This window comes from Dipodomys spectabilis, unplaced genomic scaffold (assembly GCF_019054845.1).
Source record: "Dipodomys spectabilis isolate Male_0828 unplaced genomic scaffold, ASM1905484v1 ptg000026l, whole genome shotgun sequence".
Classification (NCBI taxonomy): Eukaryota; Metazoa; Chordata; class Mammalia; order Rodentia; family Heteromyidae; genus Dipodomys; species Dipodomys spectabilis.
In genome coordinates this window covers 11,768,987-11,786,619 of record NW_024870703.1, presented here as the reverse complement: position 1 = coordinate 11,786,619, position 17,633 = coordinate 11,768,987, and the positions used below count along the sequence as shown (strand labels likewise).

The following is a 17,633-nucleotide window of genomic DNA, read 5'->3' as shown; positions in this document are numbered from 1 at the left end:
AGTTCCTCCTCCAACTAGTTATGTACCAAGCCCTTAAAAGCTCTATTTCAAGGGAGAGTTGTCGCTTTCCTCATTTTGGCACTTATTTCTCCCATTTTGCTCCCTTCTCCAATTCCCTGGTGTCTTTAGACTGCCTCTTCGCCCCCCCTCCTTCCTCCCACATGTCACATTCTTGGCTCTGGTTCGCTCATCAGATCCAATCTCAAAGCCAGGAGAGAGGCGGGTGGCTTCTGTAATCTGATACTCAGAAGGCGTAGATAGGAGGAGCTCAGCCTGTGGCAAACCCCAGCAAGAAGCACAATATCCTGAGTTCAAGGCCCTGAGTTCAAACCCTAGTACAAAAAAAAAAAAATCCATAGATCATTCTATAGCAAGATGCTCTCAAAACAATTATCTACATAGATAAAATGAATTTTCTAAGCATGCCTGTAACTCCAGCACTCAGAAGGCTGAGGCAGGAGAATCATAAATTCAAGTCCAGCCTGGAATACATGGGAAATTCCAGGTAGGTATGAGCAGCATAGCTAAACCTAGGCTCAAAAAATAAATAAGTAAAATAAAATAAGCTAGACAATGATGACCCACATCTGTAATCCTAGCTACTCAGGAAGCTGAAATCTGAAGGATAAAAGCTCAAAGCCAGGGGCTGGGAAGGTGGCTCAGTGGTAGAGCACTTGCCTTGCATGCATAAGGCCCTGGGTTCGATTCCTCAACACCACATAAGCAAAAAGAGAAAAGCCGGAAGTGGCGCTGTGGCTCAAGTGGTAGAGCGCTAGCCTTGAGCTGAAGAGCTAAGGGACAGCGCCCAGGCCCAGAGTTCAGGCCCCATGACCGGACCCAAAAAAAAGCTCAAAGCCAGTCAGGTAGAAAAGTCCAAGAGCAAGTAAGCTGAAGCAAAATGAGGCCCTGAGTTCAAGCCCTGGTGTTGAAGAGAGGGGGAAAAAAAAAAGAACAAAAAAAAAGTAAAAATATCCAGGTGCCAAAGGCACATTCCTCTAATCCTAGCTATTCAGGAGTTCTGAGGAGGATTATGGTTCAAAACCAGCTTTGGCCGGAAAGGCTCCAATTAGCCACAAAAATCCAGAAGCAGAGCTATGGCTTAAATGATGGAGTGCTGGGCTTGAGCAAAAGAGCTCAGGGACAACACCCAAGCTGCAAGTTCTAGCCCCAGTACTCACGCATTACACACACACACACACACACACACGCACAGAGTGAAAACAAACATTTTTTTTTTTTAAGAGAAGAGAAATAACCAAAATATCACAGGTTGATTCAAGGAGAAACCACCTGCTTCATGACTTTTGTTCCATGGACCAATAGGCCTACAATCCTGTGACGTCATGGTTGGACACTGCCAATCATCTGTCCCATAGCTGAACCTCAGACTTCTGGGCTCCCCAGTCAGATGCCTTTGGAACAGGATGCCCATTGTCTGTCCAGAGTCATCAGATCAGAAAGTTTTCAAATGCTGAGCTGAAATCTATCTGCCTAGAGCTGATCCTCATTTGGCCTTGTTCTAGAATCTAGTTCTGAGATTGCTCCAGGGTGGGCTTAAAAGGCAGCTCTTCTCTCCCTACTAAGACTTTTCTTCAAGGCAGCACATCTTAGGTCCATTGGCTGTTCTTCTTATGCTATTTTGATCATTTTCCTCCGCTTCTGCTCTGTGTGTCTTTAGACCCCTCCTCGGTGATGCCTACACTTCAAAAAATAACCCAGGATTGTTACCACCTCTTTATGCTCTTTATGTCATCTTTATTGAATATACTGCCAGGCTACATTCTTGATGTCATTTTCACACATCTCTCTCTTGTCAGTAATACTAATAATAATTATATTTAAGAAAATTAGAGATCTGAGGAGCATGGTTCAAAGCCAGCCTGGGCAGGAAACACCATGAGACTTTTTATCTCCAATAAACCACTCAGAAAACCAGAAGTGGTGCTGTGGCTCCAGTGACAGAGCGCTAGCCTTGAGCTGAAGAGCTGAGGTACAGTGCCCAGGCCCAGAGTTCAAGTCTCAGGACTGACAAAAAAGAGAGAGAGAAAGAGAGAGAGAAAATTAGAGCTGGGTATTGGTGGCTCACGCCTGTAATCCTAACTACTCAGAAGGCTGAGATCTGAGGATCAGAGTTCCAAGCCAGTGCAGGTGGGAAAGTCTGCAAGACTCTTATCTCCAGCTAATCAGAAAACTGAAGTGGAGCTGTGATTCAAAATGATAGAGCAAAAGAGCTCAGGGAATGTGCCCAGGCCCCAAGTTCGTAAAAGAGAAAAAGAAAGAAATATACATGATTGTGACAAACACAAACTATGGAATAAGACTGTGGGTGGGAAGCACCACGCTAAGCACCACGTAGGTGTTAACTATCACCATCACCATCATTGCCACCCCACCATCACCCATCATTATTACTGTGCTAGGCACTTTGCCTGCACTTACTGATTTAATCCTTATAGTAGCTTCATGATGTAGGGACTGTCATTATCCCATTTTTACAAATGAGGAAATGGAACTGCAAAACCTTGTTTTATGCACTAGGTTATGATTTTAATCTAAACCTGAGCATTGTTCTTTTGCTTATTTGGTTTATTTTGTTTTGTTGTTGTTGTTGTTTAATGGAGATTGAACCCAGAGAAGTCCTTATACATGCTAAACACTGCTCTGACACAAACATACACTCAAACCCCTTATGTTTGTTTGTTTCCCCCGGTCATGGGGCCAGACCTCTGGGCCTGGGCACAGCCCCTCAGCTCTTCAGCTCAAGGCTAGCGCTCTACCACTTGAGCCACAGCACCACTTCTGGCTTTTTCTGCTTATGTGGTGCTGAGGAATGGAACCCAGGGCCTAAAGCATGCAAGGCAAGCACTCTGAGCCACCTTCTCAGCCCATGTTTGTTGTTTTGTGTAAGCATGTGTGTATTTGCTTTTGAGACAGAATCTCACTGTGTAACTCGGAATGGCCTCAAATCATTCTACAGCCCAAGTTGGCCTTGAATTTGTGATCCTCCTCCCTCAGCCTCCTGTGTACTAGTATCACAGATGTACTCTTCCAAGCCTGTTCCTTGTTTGGATTTATTTTCAGTTTTGCTTTTGTTGTGTGCTGCTCCTAAGGCTTAAACTCAGGGCACAGACACCATCCCTGAGCTTTGCATTCAAGGCTTAGTGTTCTACCACTATGAATCACAGAACCATTTCTCTTGTTTGGTTTTTGATGCCAATGAACACCTCTCTGTCCCTGTTCTTCATGCATTTCATCTTGTTGTTATTTGGTGATTTGCCCTTACACTATAGAAGGGAGTCCTTTCTTGTGTCCCTTCTCCTCCTGTGCTGTTTGCCAGATCTGACTCAGCCTTCAAGGTCAGACTGCCGTCACACCTTTCCTGACCCTTGAGTGTCTGAAAGCTGCTCTCGTTGCATTTGCAGCAGTCTCCAGTAAGTTTTTATTTTCTAATTCTGTAACTTCCACCCAGTGTTAGATTTAACTCCAAACATAGAAAATGTTCAGAAACGTGTTGCCTTTTCCCCATCCCAAAGAAATTGTGAGGATTAGTATTCACAGTATAGAATCGTTCAAAGGGCACTGTGATGATATAGAAAGATGGGGACAGGACTGGGATTAGCCTCCTGCAGGACCTACCACATCAGCGCTGAAAGGTAAAAGCATCCTATCACAGGCTACTAAGAACTCTTTCTAGCACCCCTCATTTGTTCTCAGTGTTTCTAGTCATAGGAATTTACTCAATGCTCAGGCCTCCACTAAAGAGCAGAGCAGGAGCTAGAGCCATGAGATGGCTGCTTCCCTCCCATGTTTACCAGTTGATGTTGGCCCTTGTTTGGCAGCCTTAGGCAGGGCTGTCAGCTAGAACACACCACACATGGCTTCTCCATGTAACTTGAGCTTCCAGACAACATGGTGGCCCATGCTGAAACCACTTTGTATTTTACAACCTTGCCTCAGAAATGACACAGAATCACTTGTGCCACAATCTATTGGTTGAGGGAACTAAAAAAGGCTCCACCTCAATGTGAAGGAGTGCTAGCATCACATTGTAAAGAACATGTGTGGGAGAGGATGTAGGCTGCTGTGCAGTCTGCTACAAGCAGGCCTGGGGAAAAGGCCAGATTCCTCATCATAGAATGTGGGCAAGAATCGCTTAGGTGAGATAAAAAGAAATCAAGGCAGTTACATTTTTTTGAAGGCAGTGAGTTTTTCCTCCACTTTCAGAGTGCAGGCAATTAGATCTCTGCCAAGAATCAGAACAGAAGCTGGGCACTGGTGGCTTATGCCTCTAATTCTAGCTACTTGAGAGGCTGAGATTTAAGGATCAGGATTGAAAGCCAGCCTGAGCAGGAAAGTCCCCATGAGACTCCTATCTCCAATTAACCACCAGAAAACTGGAAAACTCAAAATGGTAGAGTGCTAGCAAAAAGAGCTCAGGGACAATGCCCAGGCCCTGTTCAAGCCCCACAATGGACAAAAACAAAAATCAAAACAGAAAGATTTAACCCCTTGTAACAGAGATCTAGTATGTTTCAAAGTCCTGTTTTCAATTACCCCATTTATCTTCACGTAAATATTCTCCAGAGTGATATTCACATGAATCCTCTTTGTGAGGTAATCAGTACACCCTTCCTGTCCCCATTATTCTGGGCTCACTGCTCTACACAACTCCTTGATCATTCCATTGCTCATATTGGTGATACCCTATCCTGTCAGCCTCTTGAGAGGTTGTCTTCAACTGATCTTTCCCCAAATCCTTCTCAGCTGCTCACTCTTTTAGTCCCAGAGACATACATTTAATTTTGTCATTGCCTCTCATTGAAGTTTCCATGATCACTACTTAAGATGTCTGTCTTAGCCAGGCGCCGGTGGCTCACACCTGTAATCCTAGCTACTCAGGAGGCTGAGATCTGAGGATCGAGGTTCAAAGCCAGCCCGGGCAGGAAAGTCCATGAGACTCTTATCTCCAATAAGCCACTAGAAAACCAGAAATGGCACTGTGGCTCAAGCGCTTGCCTTGAGCTGAAGAGCGCAGAGACAGCGCCCAGGCCCAGAGTTCAAGCCCCAAGACAGACCAAAAAAAAAGATGTCTGTCTTGGGCTGGGAAAGTGGCTCAGTGGTAGAGTGCTTGCCTTGCATGCATGAGGTTTCATTCCTCAGCACCACATTAAAAAAAAGCTGCAGGTGGCACTGTGGCTCAAGTGGTCGAGCGTTAGCCTTGAGCTGAAGAGCTGAGGGACAGCGCTCAGGCTCAGACCAGAAAAAAAAAAAAAGAAGATGTCTGTCTTTCAGCTCCAGTTACTCCTCACCAAGAACCTGTAGGTCTTTGACCCTCCCGCCTTCTCATTCTCCCTTATCCTAGTATGACCTCACTTCCCCCCCCTCCACTCCCAGCTGTAGATCAAGTTGGTCATTAGAGCTGGGCATCAGTGGCTTATGCCTGTAATTCTAGCTACTCAAGAGGCTGAGATCTGAGGCTCAAAGTTGGAAACCAGCCCAGGCAGGAATCACAGAAAAAGTGGGAAGTGCAGCTGTGTTAGAGTGTGAACCTTGACCAAAAGGAACTAACTCAGGGACAACATCCAGGCCCAGAGTTCAAGCCCCAGGATCAGCAAAAAAAAAAAAAAAAAAAGTCATTAGAATCAACCCTTTGCATATGCTCAACGTTCTTGTTCTTTCTCCCCTCTCTTACGTTCTCCTAGCCAAAACACAAGCCTGACTAAACCCAACCCCCAGGAGCAGCTTCCAGTCTCCTTCTACAACCATGCCAAAAAAACTCCAAAAAACAAAAAAAAACATGTTGGTCCTTGATGCTTGCCTGCAGCCAGGTTTTCCCTAGAATGAGGAAGCAGAATTAACTGCCTTAAACCATTCCTCTGCCTCCATATCCCCCCACATCTTTGGGCTCAGGCTTTGCTGTGGAGACCTCAACACAGACATACCCAGCTGTAGGAAGATCAATCCTCTTCAAGCCAGGCACTGGTGCCTCACATCTGTAATCCCAGCTACTCAGGAGGCTGAGATCAGATCATGGTTCGAAGCTAGCCCAGGCAGGAAAGTCTGTGAGACTCATCCATGCCCAAGCCTGGAGTTCAAGCTTCAAAACCATCCAAAATAAAATATAAAATTTAAAGTCTTCTTTAGAAAACAGCAACTCAGCCAGCACACCCAGCTCTCTAGTAGCCTCCAAGCTAGAGTCTGATGCTGTGGCATCCTCTTTGAAGGCCCCCTTTCCATTTCCACCTCACGTTTGCTCAGCTCTGCTCACTCACAGAGCTATTTTGACATCTCTCTTCTATTCTTAGCACAAAGCACAAACTCATCTGTGCAGATTAACCGAAGTTAGAAGAACTGCACATTCACTTTCCAAGTTCTTAGAAAAATCACGAGCCCTTGGGGACTTGGGGGGTGGAAGGGGCTGGGCAGCAAGTCAGACACTCTGTTCATGGAAAGTGTCTCTGCACTCATGGAGACTTCAGCAATCCTCACCTCTGGTAAGTCCCTTTCTCTGCCTGGAGCTTAACCTCTCTATTACCAGCCAAGTCAGAGGTCTGGATGAAATAGGTCCAATGAACCTTTCTAGATGCTGCTGCCATATTCATAGTTGCCTGTGTTTTATACCTCTACTTCATGCCCAGAGGGCACAAATATTAATAGAACACAATGCCTGTATTGAGATAGTATATTCCTTATAGACAGAGCTTGAGATAGTTCTATAATTATGCACAGTATGATAAAGGATTTAGGAACTGTTCTAAGTATGATGGGTTAGTTCTCACAAAGGAGGTAAGAGAAAATTCTTAAATGATTATTTGCACTGTGCTAGAGTGTGGTGGGGCAGGGGACCCAGTAAGGACAGTCTAATCATGAGAGCCTGAACACATGGTGAAGCTAAGGAACAAGTTCACACTTTCCAATACACCTGATCATCAAGCACATGAGAGAATAGAGCTAAAAGAGCTAGATTGGAAGCTCATCTCTTTTCTCATTTAGCAAAAATCTCATTTTAGAATTACACCATTTCTTTTCCCTTTATTTATGTGTGTGCATGTGCACATGCGCGTGCACTCGCATGCTCATGTGTGCACTAGTACTGAGGCTTCTTGAACGCTAGGCCTAGGCACTGTCTCTTGCTTTTTTACTCAAGGCTAGCACTTTACCACTTGAACCACAACTCTACTTCCAGGTTCTTTTGGTGATGTATTAGAAACTGAGTCTCACAGAAGCTGAGGGCTGGTGGCTCATACCTGTAATCCTAACTATTCAGGAGGCAGAGATTTGAGGATCATGGTTTGAAGCTAGCTCAGGCAGGAAAGTTGAGAGACTCATCTCCAATTAATCACCAGAAAACCAGAAGTGGTACTGTGGCTCAGGGACAGCACCAGGACCTGAATTCAAGCCCCAAAAAGAAAAAAAAAAAAAAAAGAGTATCACACACTTTGCTGACTAGGCTGGCTTTGAACTGTGATCCTCAGATCTCAGCCTCTTAGCCTCTTGAGCAGTTAGGATTATAGGCATAAGCCACCAGCACCTGGCTCCGAGTTTCTTGTTTATTTATTTATGTATGTATTTATTGGTGCTGGTCCTAGCACTTGAACTCAGAGCCTGGATGCTGTCCCTGAGCTTCTGTCCTCAAGGCTAGCATTCTACCAATTGAGTCACAGCTCTACTTTTTGACTTCTTGGTGGCTAATTGGAGATGAGTCTCATGGACTTTCCTGCTCAGGCTACCTTTGAATCACCATCCTCAGATCTCAGCCTTCTGAGTAGCTAGGATTATAGGTATGAGCCACTAGGTTCCTGGCTCCAAAAGTCAGGACATGTTGCCAGTTTTGGAGTCCTACCAGTCTCTAACCTGTTTTGTGAAATGTATATATTTTGGACATCTGGACTCAACATGAGTGAAACAGATGGGCAATGTACCCTGAGTCCTTCCTTCATGAAATCCTGTGGCTTTCTTTGTTCCTCATAATCTTCTATTTATAGTCATGCCTTAATGGAAGTGTTAATAAGCAAGCTGACACTGCTCTTGGGCAGTCACATCATCCTGTCACAAAATGAAAATGAACTTGGAAAATGAGCATGCAGTTCTTCTAACTTTTGGTTAATCTGCGCAGATGAGTTTGTTATTTGTGTGTGTGTGTGTAGCTAGATGTATATATAGATATATATGCATATAATATATGTGTTTGTATATATACATAGAGAGAGAGAGAAAGAGAGAGAGAGAGAGTGCAAAATGTTGAACTAGCAAGAACTAGCAATTCTCCCTGAATTTATTGGGGGGTCTAGAGGACTGACTCAACTTAGATGAGGATGTCAAGTTAACTTCTTTCTTTTGTATCTCTAGCACCATCTACTGGAAAGCAAAGTACTTTACAGGAATACTTTCATTTAGAGGAAGGTACAAAGGGAAGTAAGGAGCTGAGAACAGATTTTAACAAAAATGAGTACATGTATCACGCTGATGTGACTCATAGAATACGTAACCACTAAAAGTACAACCTTTCTACGTTATTGGCAGCACACATGTAGGTAAAAGTCCTCACAGCAAAGATTTTTTTTTTTTTTTTTTTGCTTATGTGGTGCTGGGGAATCGAACCCAGGGCCTCATGCATGCAAAGCAAGCGCTCTACCACTGAGCCACCTTCCCAGCCCCAGCAAAAGATTTTTTTAAGTCAACAACTGGAAGTTATAAATACAGAAAGCATATTATAAACTATGATATGTTCTAAGAAAACAGCATGTATGTGAGCTTATTAATTCCATCTGAATGTTATATTAGACAGTCCCTCAGATTGAATCTCAAAGCAAAACCCAATAGAAGTAGTCTTTTTCTTTTTGTCCTTTTTTTTTGGGGGTCCGGTCGTGGGGCCTGAACTCTGGGCCTGGGCGCTGTCCCTCAGCTCTTCAGCTCAAGGCTAGCACTCTACCACTTGAGCCACAGCGCCACTTCTGGTTTTTTTCTTTTTGCTTATGTGGTGCTGAGGAATCAAACCCATGGCCTCAGGCATGCAAGGCAAGCACTCTACCACTGAGCCACCTTCCTAGCCCCACTTTTTGTCCTTTTTGAGGTTTGGGGGATCAAACACAAGGCCTCATGCATGTTAGGCAAGAGTTCTACCACTGAGCTACATCCTCTTCTCTGTGTGTGTGTGTGTGTGTGTGTGTGTGTGTGTGTGTGTGTGTGTGTGTGTGTGTGTGTGTGTGTGTGTGTGTGTGTGTGTGTGTGTGTGTGTGTGTGTGAATACTGGGGCTTGATCTCAGGGCCTCATGTTCTTGTACTCAAGGCTAGTGCTCTACCACTTGAGCCATATGTGCACTTCCATCATTTTCCTGATTAACTGGAGATAAAATCTTAGGGATTTGTCTGGCTCAGTTAGCTTTGAACCTCAATCTTCATATCTCAGCCTCTCTAGTAGTTAGATTATAAGTGGAAACCACAATGCCCTGCTACAATGGAGGGATTTAAATAAAAACAACAGGGGGCTGGGAAGGTGGCTCAGTGATAGAGTGCTTACCTTGCATGCATCAGGCTCTGGGTTTGATTCCTCAGCACCACATAAGCAGAAAAAGCTGGAGCTTTTGATCTATGGCTCAAGTGGTTGAGCACTAGCCTTGAGCTGAAGAGCTTAGGGACAGCACCCAGGCTCAGAGTTCAGGCCCCATGACTGACAAAAATAAAATAAAAATTAAAAAATGAGGGGAGGCGGAGGGTGGAGATGGGAAGGGATGGGAAGGGGAAACAAAGGAGGAGGCAACAATGCTTGATAAGAAATGTACTCATTACCTTGCCCGCGTAATTGTAACCCCTCTGTACGGTATTTTCACAATAAAAAAAAATAAAATCAATAAAATAGCCTGGTGCCAGTGGCTCACCCCTATAATCCTAGCTATTCACAAGGCTAAGATCTCAGGATCATGGTTGAAAGCTAGCCCAGGCAATAAAGTCCATGAGACATTTATCTCCAATTAAACACCAACTCAAGTGGTAGAGCTCTAGCCTTGAACAAAAGAAACTTAGGAACAGTGCCCAGACCCTAAGTTCAAGCCTCAGGACTGGCACAAAATATAAGATAAAATAAGACAAGGCAGAGTTAGACTATAGCTAAGTGGTTGATCGCTTGTCTAGCATGTCTGAGACCATGAAGTGTTTTGCCCCCCAGCAGCCCTAGAGCCCTACATGAACTCCAGGACCCCAGGCCTCCCACAGCAGCAAGGCTACATCTCTGACCTGCCTTGTCCACTTTTGTCCAAAGATTTGTGTTTCCTCATAGCATTTGGGAACATGCAAAAGCAAAACCAAAGGCTTCAAATAACAACCTTAGTTCTGCTTTTACTTATTTATTTTAATGATAAGGTACATGTTCCACCTATTCATTTACTTATTTACTTACTGCAAACTCTTCCCACTAGGAAATGTAGCTCCAGTGCAAGGAACTGCATTCGACCTGAGAAAACCAGTGGAGCTTGGAAAACACCTGCAGAAATTCGGCATCAATGGTTTTGACCACAATTTTTGTCTCAAGGGATCTAAGGAGAAGCATTTCTGTGCAAGGTTGGGAACTTCTCATTTGTCGCCTCTTTAGAAGAGACACCACTCTTAGTTAACAGCTTCTTCCCCTGACCCATAACACTAGCATGTTCTAGATGATAGAAACCAAAACCTTATCCCATGGCTTTTCAAAGGTCCCATACCACAGGGGAACTCTGTACGATCTGCCATTATCCTTGGGCCCCTACTCAGGATCCTCTTTGTCTCCATCTCTTCCTGTCCTTTAAGGCACGTTTTGTCAGAAGGCCTAATTTCCCCAACTGCTCCCCTTTGCCTTGATTGAATTTCCAGAGCCCTTTGTACTTCAAATGTGTGATTTATACTCTGCCCATTTCCCTGTGAAGCCGCGGGCTCCATTCTTTTGTGGCCCTCACACACTAGATTTGCATGCACTCTCTCTCCACTAAATTTCCAGTTCCTACTTCCTCTTTGTAAAGTTATCAGTACGGCTGGGAAGGTGGCTCAGTGGCAGAGCGCTTGCCTTGCATGCATGAGGCCTGGGTTCGATTCCTCAGCACCACATAAGCAGAAAAAGCCGGAAGTGGTACTGTGGCTCAAGTAGTAGAGCGCTAGGCCTTGAGCTGAAGAGTTGAGGGACAGCACCCAGGCCCAGAGTTCAGGCTCCACGACTGACCAAAAAACAAACAAAGTTATCAGTACATAATTGTAGAATCAATGGATTTTTAGGAAAGCAGAGAAAATGATTCACAATTTATTTTTTTTAATTTTATTTTATTGTCAGTTGTGGGGCTTGAACTCTAGGCCTGGGCGCTGTCCCTCAGCTCTTCAGCTCAAGGCCAGTGCTCTACCACTTGAGCCACAGCGCCACTTCCAGTTTTCTGAGTGGTTTATTAGAGATAAAAGTCTCAAGGACTTTCCTGCCTAGGCTGGCTTTGAATCTCAATCCTCAGATCTCAGCCTCCTGAGTAGCTAGGATTACAGACATGAACCACCTGCACCTGGCATGATTCACACCCTTAATAGTGACAGAGAATTTCACAAACCTTGCTCAGAGCCTCAGCACCAAAGGCCCCTCGTGTTTCTCCAGCTCAAGAATCCACGTGTGTCTCTCAGCTTCCCCTCCCCACCTGCCTTCTCCTCAAGCTTTGACCTTCTTTCCTTAACCCCTTGGTTGACAACTTACTGTGTGTTCATTTGTGTGTTTTGCCAGTCCAGGGGCTTGAACTTATGGCCTAGACACTGTCCCTGAGTTTCTTTTGCTCAAAGATAGCATTCTACCACTCAAATCACAGGGCCACTTCAGGCTTTTTCTGTTTATGTGGTACTGAGGAATTGAACCCAGGGTTTCATGCATGCTAGACAAGCACTCTACCACTAAGCCACATTCCCAGCCCATCTTTTGAGACCTCTTCTCAATCCATAGCTGGGCACAGGAGCACATGCATGTCACATTAAACTATATAAGTGGGATGATTGTGGTTCCAGGCTAGCTAAGGAAGAAAAATCCACAAGACTTCATCAGGAAAACTGTATGTAATGTTAGTATGTGCTTGTGATCCCAGCAATGACAAGCCTAAAATAGGTGGAGATTGGAAAAGAAACTCAAAAATAATTAGTGCAAACCAAGCACAGTGATTCAAACCTGTAACCTACCTACTTGGGAGTCAGAGATTAAGGAGATCATGGATTGCAGTCAGCCTGGGTATAAAAATTAGCAAGACTCCATCTCAATCAATGACTGGACATGATGCCACACATAGGAGGATTATAATTCAGGCCACCCAAGCATGAAGCAAGACTCAATCTTGAAAATTATTAATGCAAAATGAGCCTGGTAGAGTGGCTTAAGAGCTCTCAGATAGAGAGCCTGCTTAGCGCATGCATCATCAGAACAATCATCATCATCAGTGCAAAACAGGGCTGGAGACGTGTTTCAGTGGTAGATCACCTGACAAACAAACTCTAGACTCTGAGTTGAAAACCCAGTAATGAAGCCGGGCGCCGGTGGCTCACGCTTGTAATCCTAGCTACTCAGGAGGCTGAGATCTGAGGATTGAGGTTCAAAGCTAGCCTTGGCAGGAAAGTCCATGAGACACTTATCTCCACTAAACCACTCGAAAACCAGAAGTGGTGCTGTGGCTCAAGCAGTAGAGCGCTGGTCTTGAGCTGAAGAGCGCAGGGACAGCGCCCAAGCCGAGTTCAAGCCCCACGACTGACAAGAAAGAAAGAAAGAAAGAAAACCCAGTAATGAAAACAACAAAAATAAAGATAAACAATAGTCAGGTGCTATTGGCTTACTCCTATAATCCTAGCTACTCAGCTAAGATCTGAGGATTGCCATTTGGAGCCAGCTTATACAGACACGTCCACGGAGATACTTATCTCCAACTAACCACCAAAAGCTGGAAGTAGAGGTGTGACTCAAGTAACAGAAAACTAGCCTTGAGCAAAAATCTTGAGAGAACCAGACCCAGAGTTCACGCCCCAGGACTGATGCACACACATGCACGCACGCACGCACGCACGCATGTACACGCACACAGTAATTAAGTAGAAATCCACAGTAGGACTGTTAAGGGGAATACCTACAAAATAGCTTGCTCAAGTCCCTAGGAGGAAAACAGAGAAAAACATCTCTGTCTCGTAAGACAGGATTGATTGCCTCTCCAGGCCAAGCAGAGAACGACTCTGAAAAAGAATTCCAGCCCCATGGCTGGTAATGTTTCTTAGAGATATATATAGTACTTAACCTAGCATGCTCTGGTTCCAGCCCCTCAATAAACCAATCTTGGCCCAGCGCCAGTGGCTCATGCCTATAATCCTAGCTACCCAGGAGGCTGAGATCTGAGGGTCGCTGTTCAAAGCTAGCCCGGGCAGGAAAATCCATGAGACTCTTTTTTTTTTTTTTTGTCAGTCGTGGGGCTTGAACTCTGGGCCTGGGTGCTGTCCCTCAGCTCTTCAGCTCAAGGCGAGCGCTCTACCACTTGAGCTACAGCGCCACTTCCGGTTTTCTGGAGGTTTATTGGAGATAGGAGTCTCACGGTCTCTCCTGCCCGGGCTGGCTTTGAACCACGATCCTCAGATCTCAGCCTCCTGAGTAGCTAGGATTACAGGCGTGAGCCACCAGCGCCTGGCTTCCATGAGACTCTTATGTCCAGTTAACCACCAGAAAACTGGAAGTGGTGCTGTGGCTCAAGTGGTAGAGCGCTCATCTTGAGCTGAAGAGCTGAGGGACAGCGCCCAGGCCTACAGTTCAAGCCCTACCACGACTGACCAAAACAACAACAATAATAATAATAATCTTGATCCATCCAAAACCCTAAAACTGCCTGTCTCCAACCTGGCTGCTCCCTCCTTACCTAACTTCTCCACACTTGCATGGACTGGAGTCACTCTGTTTTGTAATTCCTCAAAGAAGCCAAGATCAGAGTGAGAAGTTGTTACTGATCCTCAAAACCATCCACTTATGCCTCATCCATGATATTGGTGCCCTGTACTCCGAGCTACTTAGGAGGTGGAGACAGGAGGATCACAGTTATAAGACTGCCCAGGAAGAAAACTCCATCTCTTATTTGCAGTTACTCAGCAAAAAAGCCAGAAGTAGAGGTATGACTCAAGCAGTATAGTGCCAGCCTTAAATAGAAAAGGCCAAGCCAAGAGTAAGAGACCTTGAGTTTAGGCCTTAGTACGTACACACACACACACACACACACACACACACACACACACACACACACACACACACACACACACGAAGAATCACTATCATCCTGGTCTTCCTACCTTTATCTCGCATTTCAATCGAGGCCTTACATGTGGCTTGTCTTTCTCTCTAGGGTGCAGCACCCTGGAAGCGGCCGAGTCCTTGAAGTCTATACCACCCAGCCTGGCGTCCAGTTTTACACAGGCAACTTCCTGGATGGCACACTGAAGGGCAAGAATGGAGCTGTCTATCCCAAGCACTCTGGTTTCTGCCTCGAGACCCAGAGCTGGCCTGATGCAGTCAATCAGGTAAAGCCACAAAGGCTGGCCCATCAGAGTGCTGTTACATTCAAAGTCATGCAAGCCAGGCTATGGGATTCAGAAATCCATGAATTGTTCTCAGTAAATCCTGCTTTAAAAAAAAAAAGAAACCAAGTACTAATATGGCATTCACAAGTTTTTGTTTTTGTTTTTGTTTTTTTGCCAGTCCTGGGGTTGGAACTCAGGGCCTGAGCACTGTACCTGAGCTTTTTTCTTTTCTTTTTCTTTTTCTTTTTGTCGGAAATGGAGCTTGAACTCTGGGCCTGGGTGCTGTCCCTCAGCTCTTCAGCTCAAGTCTAGGTAGGGCTCTACCACTTGAGCCACAGCACCACTTCTGGTTTTGTGAGTGGTTTATTGGAGATAAGTGTCTCACAGACTTTCCTGCCAGGGCTGGCTCTGAACCTTGATCCTCAGATCTCAGCCTCCTGAGTAGCTAGGATTTCAGGCATGAGCCACGGGCGCCTGGCTTCACAAGTTTTTAAAAAGCTTGTTTGGGGGCTGGGAAGGTGGCTCTGTGGTAGAGCGATTGCCTTGCATGCCTGAGGCCCTGGGTTTGATTCCTCAGCACCACATAAGCAGAAAAAAAAACCAGAAGTGGTGCTGTGGCTCAAGTGGTAGAGCGCTGAAGAGCTGAGGGACAGTGCCCAGACCCAGAGTTCAAGCCCCACCACTAACAAAAAAAAAAAACGTTGTTTTGTACCTTTGCCACCTTCTGAGTCAATTCCTCCTTGTCAGCAACAGTACTTCTAAGATCCCTCATTATTTGTGTTTGTTTTCTCCCTAACAGCTTTCTTTTCTAGCTGTTACTTAAAGCCAATGCTCCCCAAAGTGTCAGCCCACCATTAGATGCTTAGGGCCTGATAGGGCACTGGTGGTGCACACTTGTAGTCCTAGCTGTTCAGGAGGCTGAGATCTAAGGGTCATGGTTCAAAGCCAGTTAGGGCAGAAAAGCTGGTGAGACATTTCCAATTGACTAGCAAAAAGACAGAAGTAGAGCTGTGGCTGGAGAGAGACCATCCACCTTGAGGGGGAAACAGGGCTGAGTGTGTATGGCCGAGCCCAAACCTTAGTACTAGGAAAAAAAACAAAATAAGAAGCTTAGGGGCTGGGAAGGTGGCTCAGTGGTAGAGCGCTTGCCTTGTATGCCTGAGGCCCTGGGTTCGATTCCTCAGCACCACATAAGCAAAAATTAAAAAGCTGGAAGTGGTGCTGTGGCTCAAGTGGTAGAGCGCTAGCCTTGAGCTGAAGAGCTGAGGGACAGCGCCCAGGCCCGGAGTTCAGGCCCCACAACCAGACCCCGCCCCCCCCCCCCAAAAAAAACAAGAAGCTTGCACACCATGTACCAGAATATAAATCAACACATTGTTTCCTCCTGGAGGGTCTCACTTGGACAAAGTGTGCATGGTAGGATAGATTTTCATTATAGTTTGTTTTTCATCTCACTGCACACCAGTAATACACTGGGCCCACACTAGCACTGGTCCACAGAGGAGACTACCCTGCAAGCAGGGCTAGGGTTTAACTGTGCTCTTTTCCCCCTTTACAGCCTCACTTCCCCCCTGTGCTACTGAGGCCTGGGGAAGAATACAACCATACCACCTGGTTCAAGTTCTCCGTGGCTTAAGGAAGAGTGACTTCTTGGCAGCCTGTCTTCAGAAGATCTGGAGGTTTTGCAAGTGATCCTGTGTGTTAAATCATACAAATGGTAGATTGACATGATCATCAGTCTGAATATTAGTTTTCTTTTTCAATAACCAGCCCCAGGTCACATTTAATGACCAGGTCATGTTTAATGACTATTCTCTGTGCAGTGTAGAAGTCAAGTGACGTCTCATCTAAGGCCTGACCCTAGCCCCAAAGTGGTGCCTGGGACTCTTGGTAGTATTGTGCCTTCTTTCCACATTGCCCTGTTCTTTTCTACTTATCCTTCCTTCTTTGCTGTTACTCTTTTCTTTTGTGTGTGTGTGTGTGTGTGTGTGTGTACTGGTATTAGGGCTAAACTCAAGGCCCTAAACTGTTGTTTTTTCTCTTAAGGCTGGTGCTGTACCACTTGAGCCACACCTCCACTTCCAGCTTTTTTGCTGGTTAATTGGAGATAATAATCTGGGATTTGTCTGCCTTGGCTGGCTTCAAACCATGATCCTCAGATCATGGTTTGAGAAGCTAGGATTCCAGGTGTGAGCCATCAGTGTCCAGCTTCTGTTTTTCTGTCCCTTCCCCTCTTCTTCAAGCCACCCACCAGAAGCCAGGACTTGAGTTCAGGTCATATAAACTCAAGTAAACTTCTTCTTAGTCTACCAGAGTAATTTCTAGTGTCACTGAAGGACAAAAAAAGGGGCTGGCCCCTGCTGTTAGATCCAGCCTTCTAAGATTCACCTTTCTAAGCTGCATAAGGATCCGCTGAACTGTCTTTTTAGCTGAAGAGGTGGTGTGATTTAAAGCATAAGATCCAAATATCCAGAATCTAGCTTCCCGGCCTTTGGGGTGAACAGAACGCCAGCACAGACACGGCGTGGGAAGATGGGCTGAGTGCCTCACCTGTTTCCCTGAAGGCACAAGGGGGCAGATGTCATGTTAAGTAGGGAAGGCCAGAGCCTCTTTTCCTGGATAATCAAATCAATCATGGGTCTGAGATGATGATTTTTTAGATGAATGTACTTTATACTATTATCTACTATAACAGGTTGTAATAAAACTAAAATCTGCATCTCCAGCTCCTTGACTCATCTTTAGGTTTTTATGTGTCAAGACACAAACTTTGAGAAATGGGCCAAGTATGTGCTGTATGTTCTGGATTCTGTGTGGTTTCGTTTTGTTTTGTTGTAGCAGTACTGGTGTATGAACTCAGGATTAGGGCCCTCTCCCTTACCCTTTTCACTAAAGGCTGGCACTATACTACTTGAGCCATACCTCCACTTCTGGTTTTTGGTGATTAACTGAAGATGAGAGACTCACATTTTTCTTCCTGGCATTGGCTGCAAACCAAGATGTTAAGATCTCAGCCTCCAGAGTAGCTAAGATAACAAGGAGTGAGCCCCAGACACCCAGTTGATATTTACTTATTTAGCCACAGTCCTGGGGTTTGAACTCAGAGC

General features: G+C 45.3%; 1 protein-coding gene across 1 annotated transcript in view; it reads left to right on the top strand.

The window, feature by feature from the left end:
• The window catches only part of Galm (galactose mutarotase), a 52,594-nt gene extending 36,350 nt beyond the window's left edge, over positions 1-16,244 (top strand). Inside the window, exons 5-7 of the mRNA XM_042675529.1 lie at positions 10,416-10,557; positions 14,352-14,526; positions 16,085-16,244. Of these exons, the coding sequence (XP_042531463.1) occupies positions 10,416-10,557; positions 14,352-14,526; positions 16,085-16,162 (395 nt within the window). The 3' untranslated portion in view covers positions 16,163-16,244. The remainder of the gene's footprint in view (positions 1-10,415; positions 10,558-14,351; positions 14,527-16,084) is intronic.
• Positions 16,245-17,633: the final 1,389 nt, after the last annotated feature.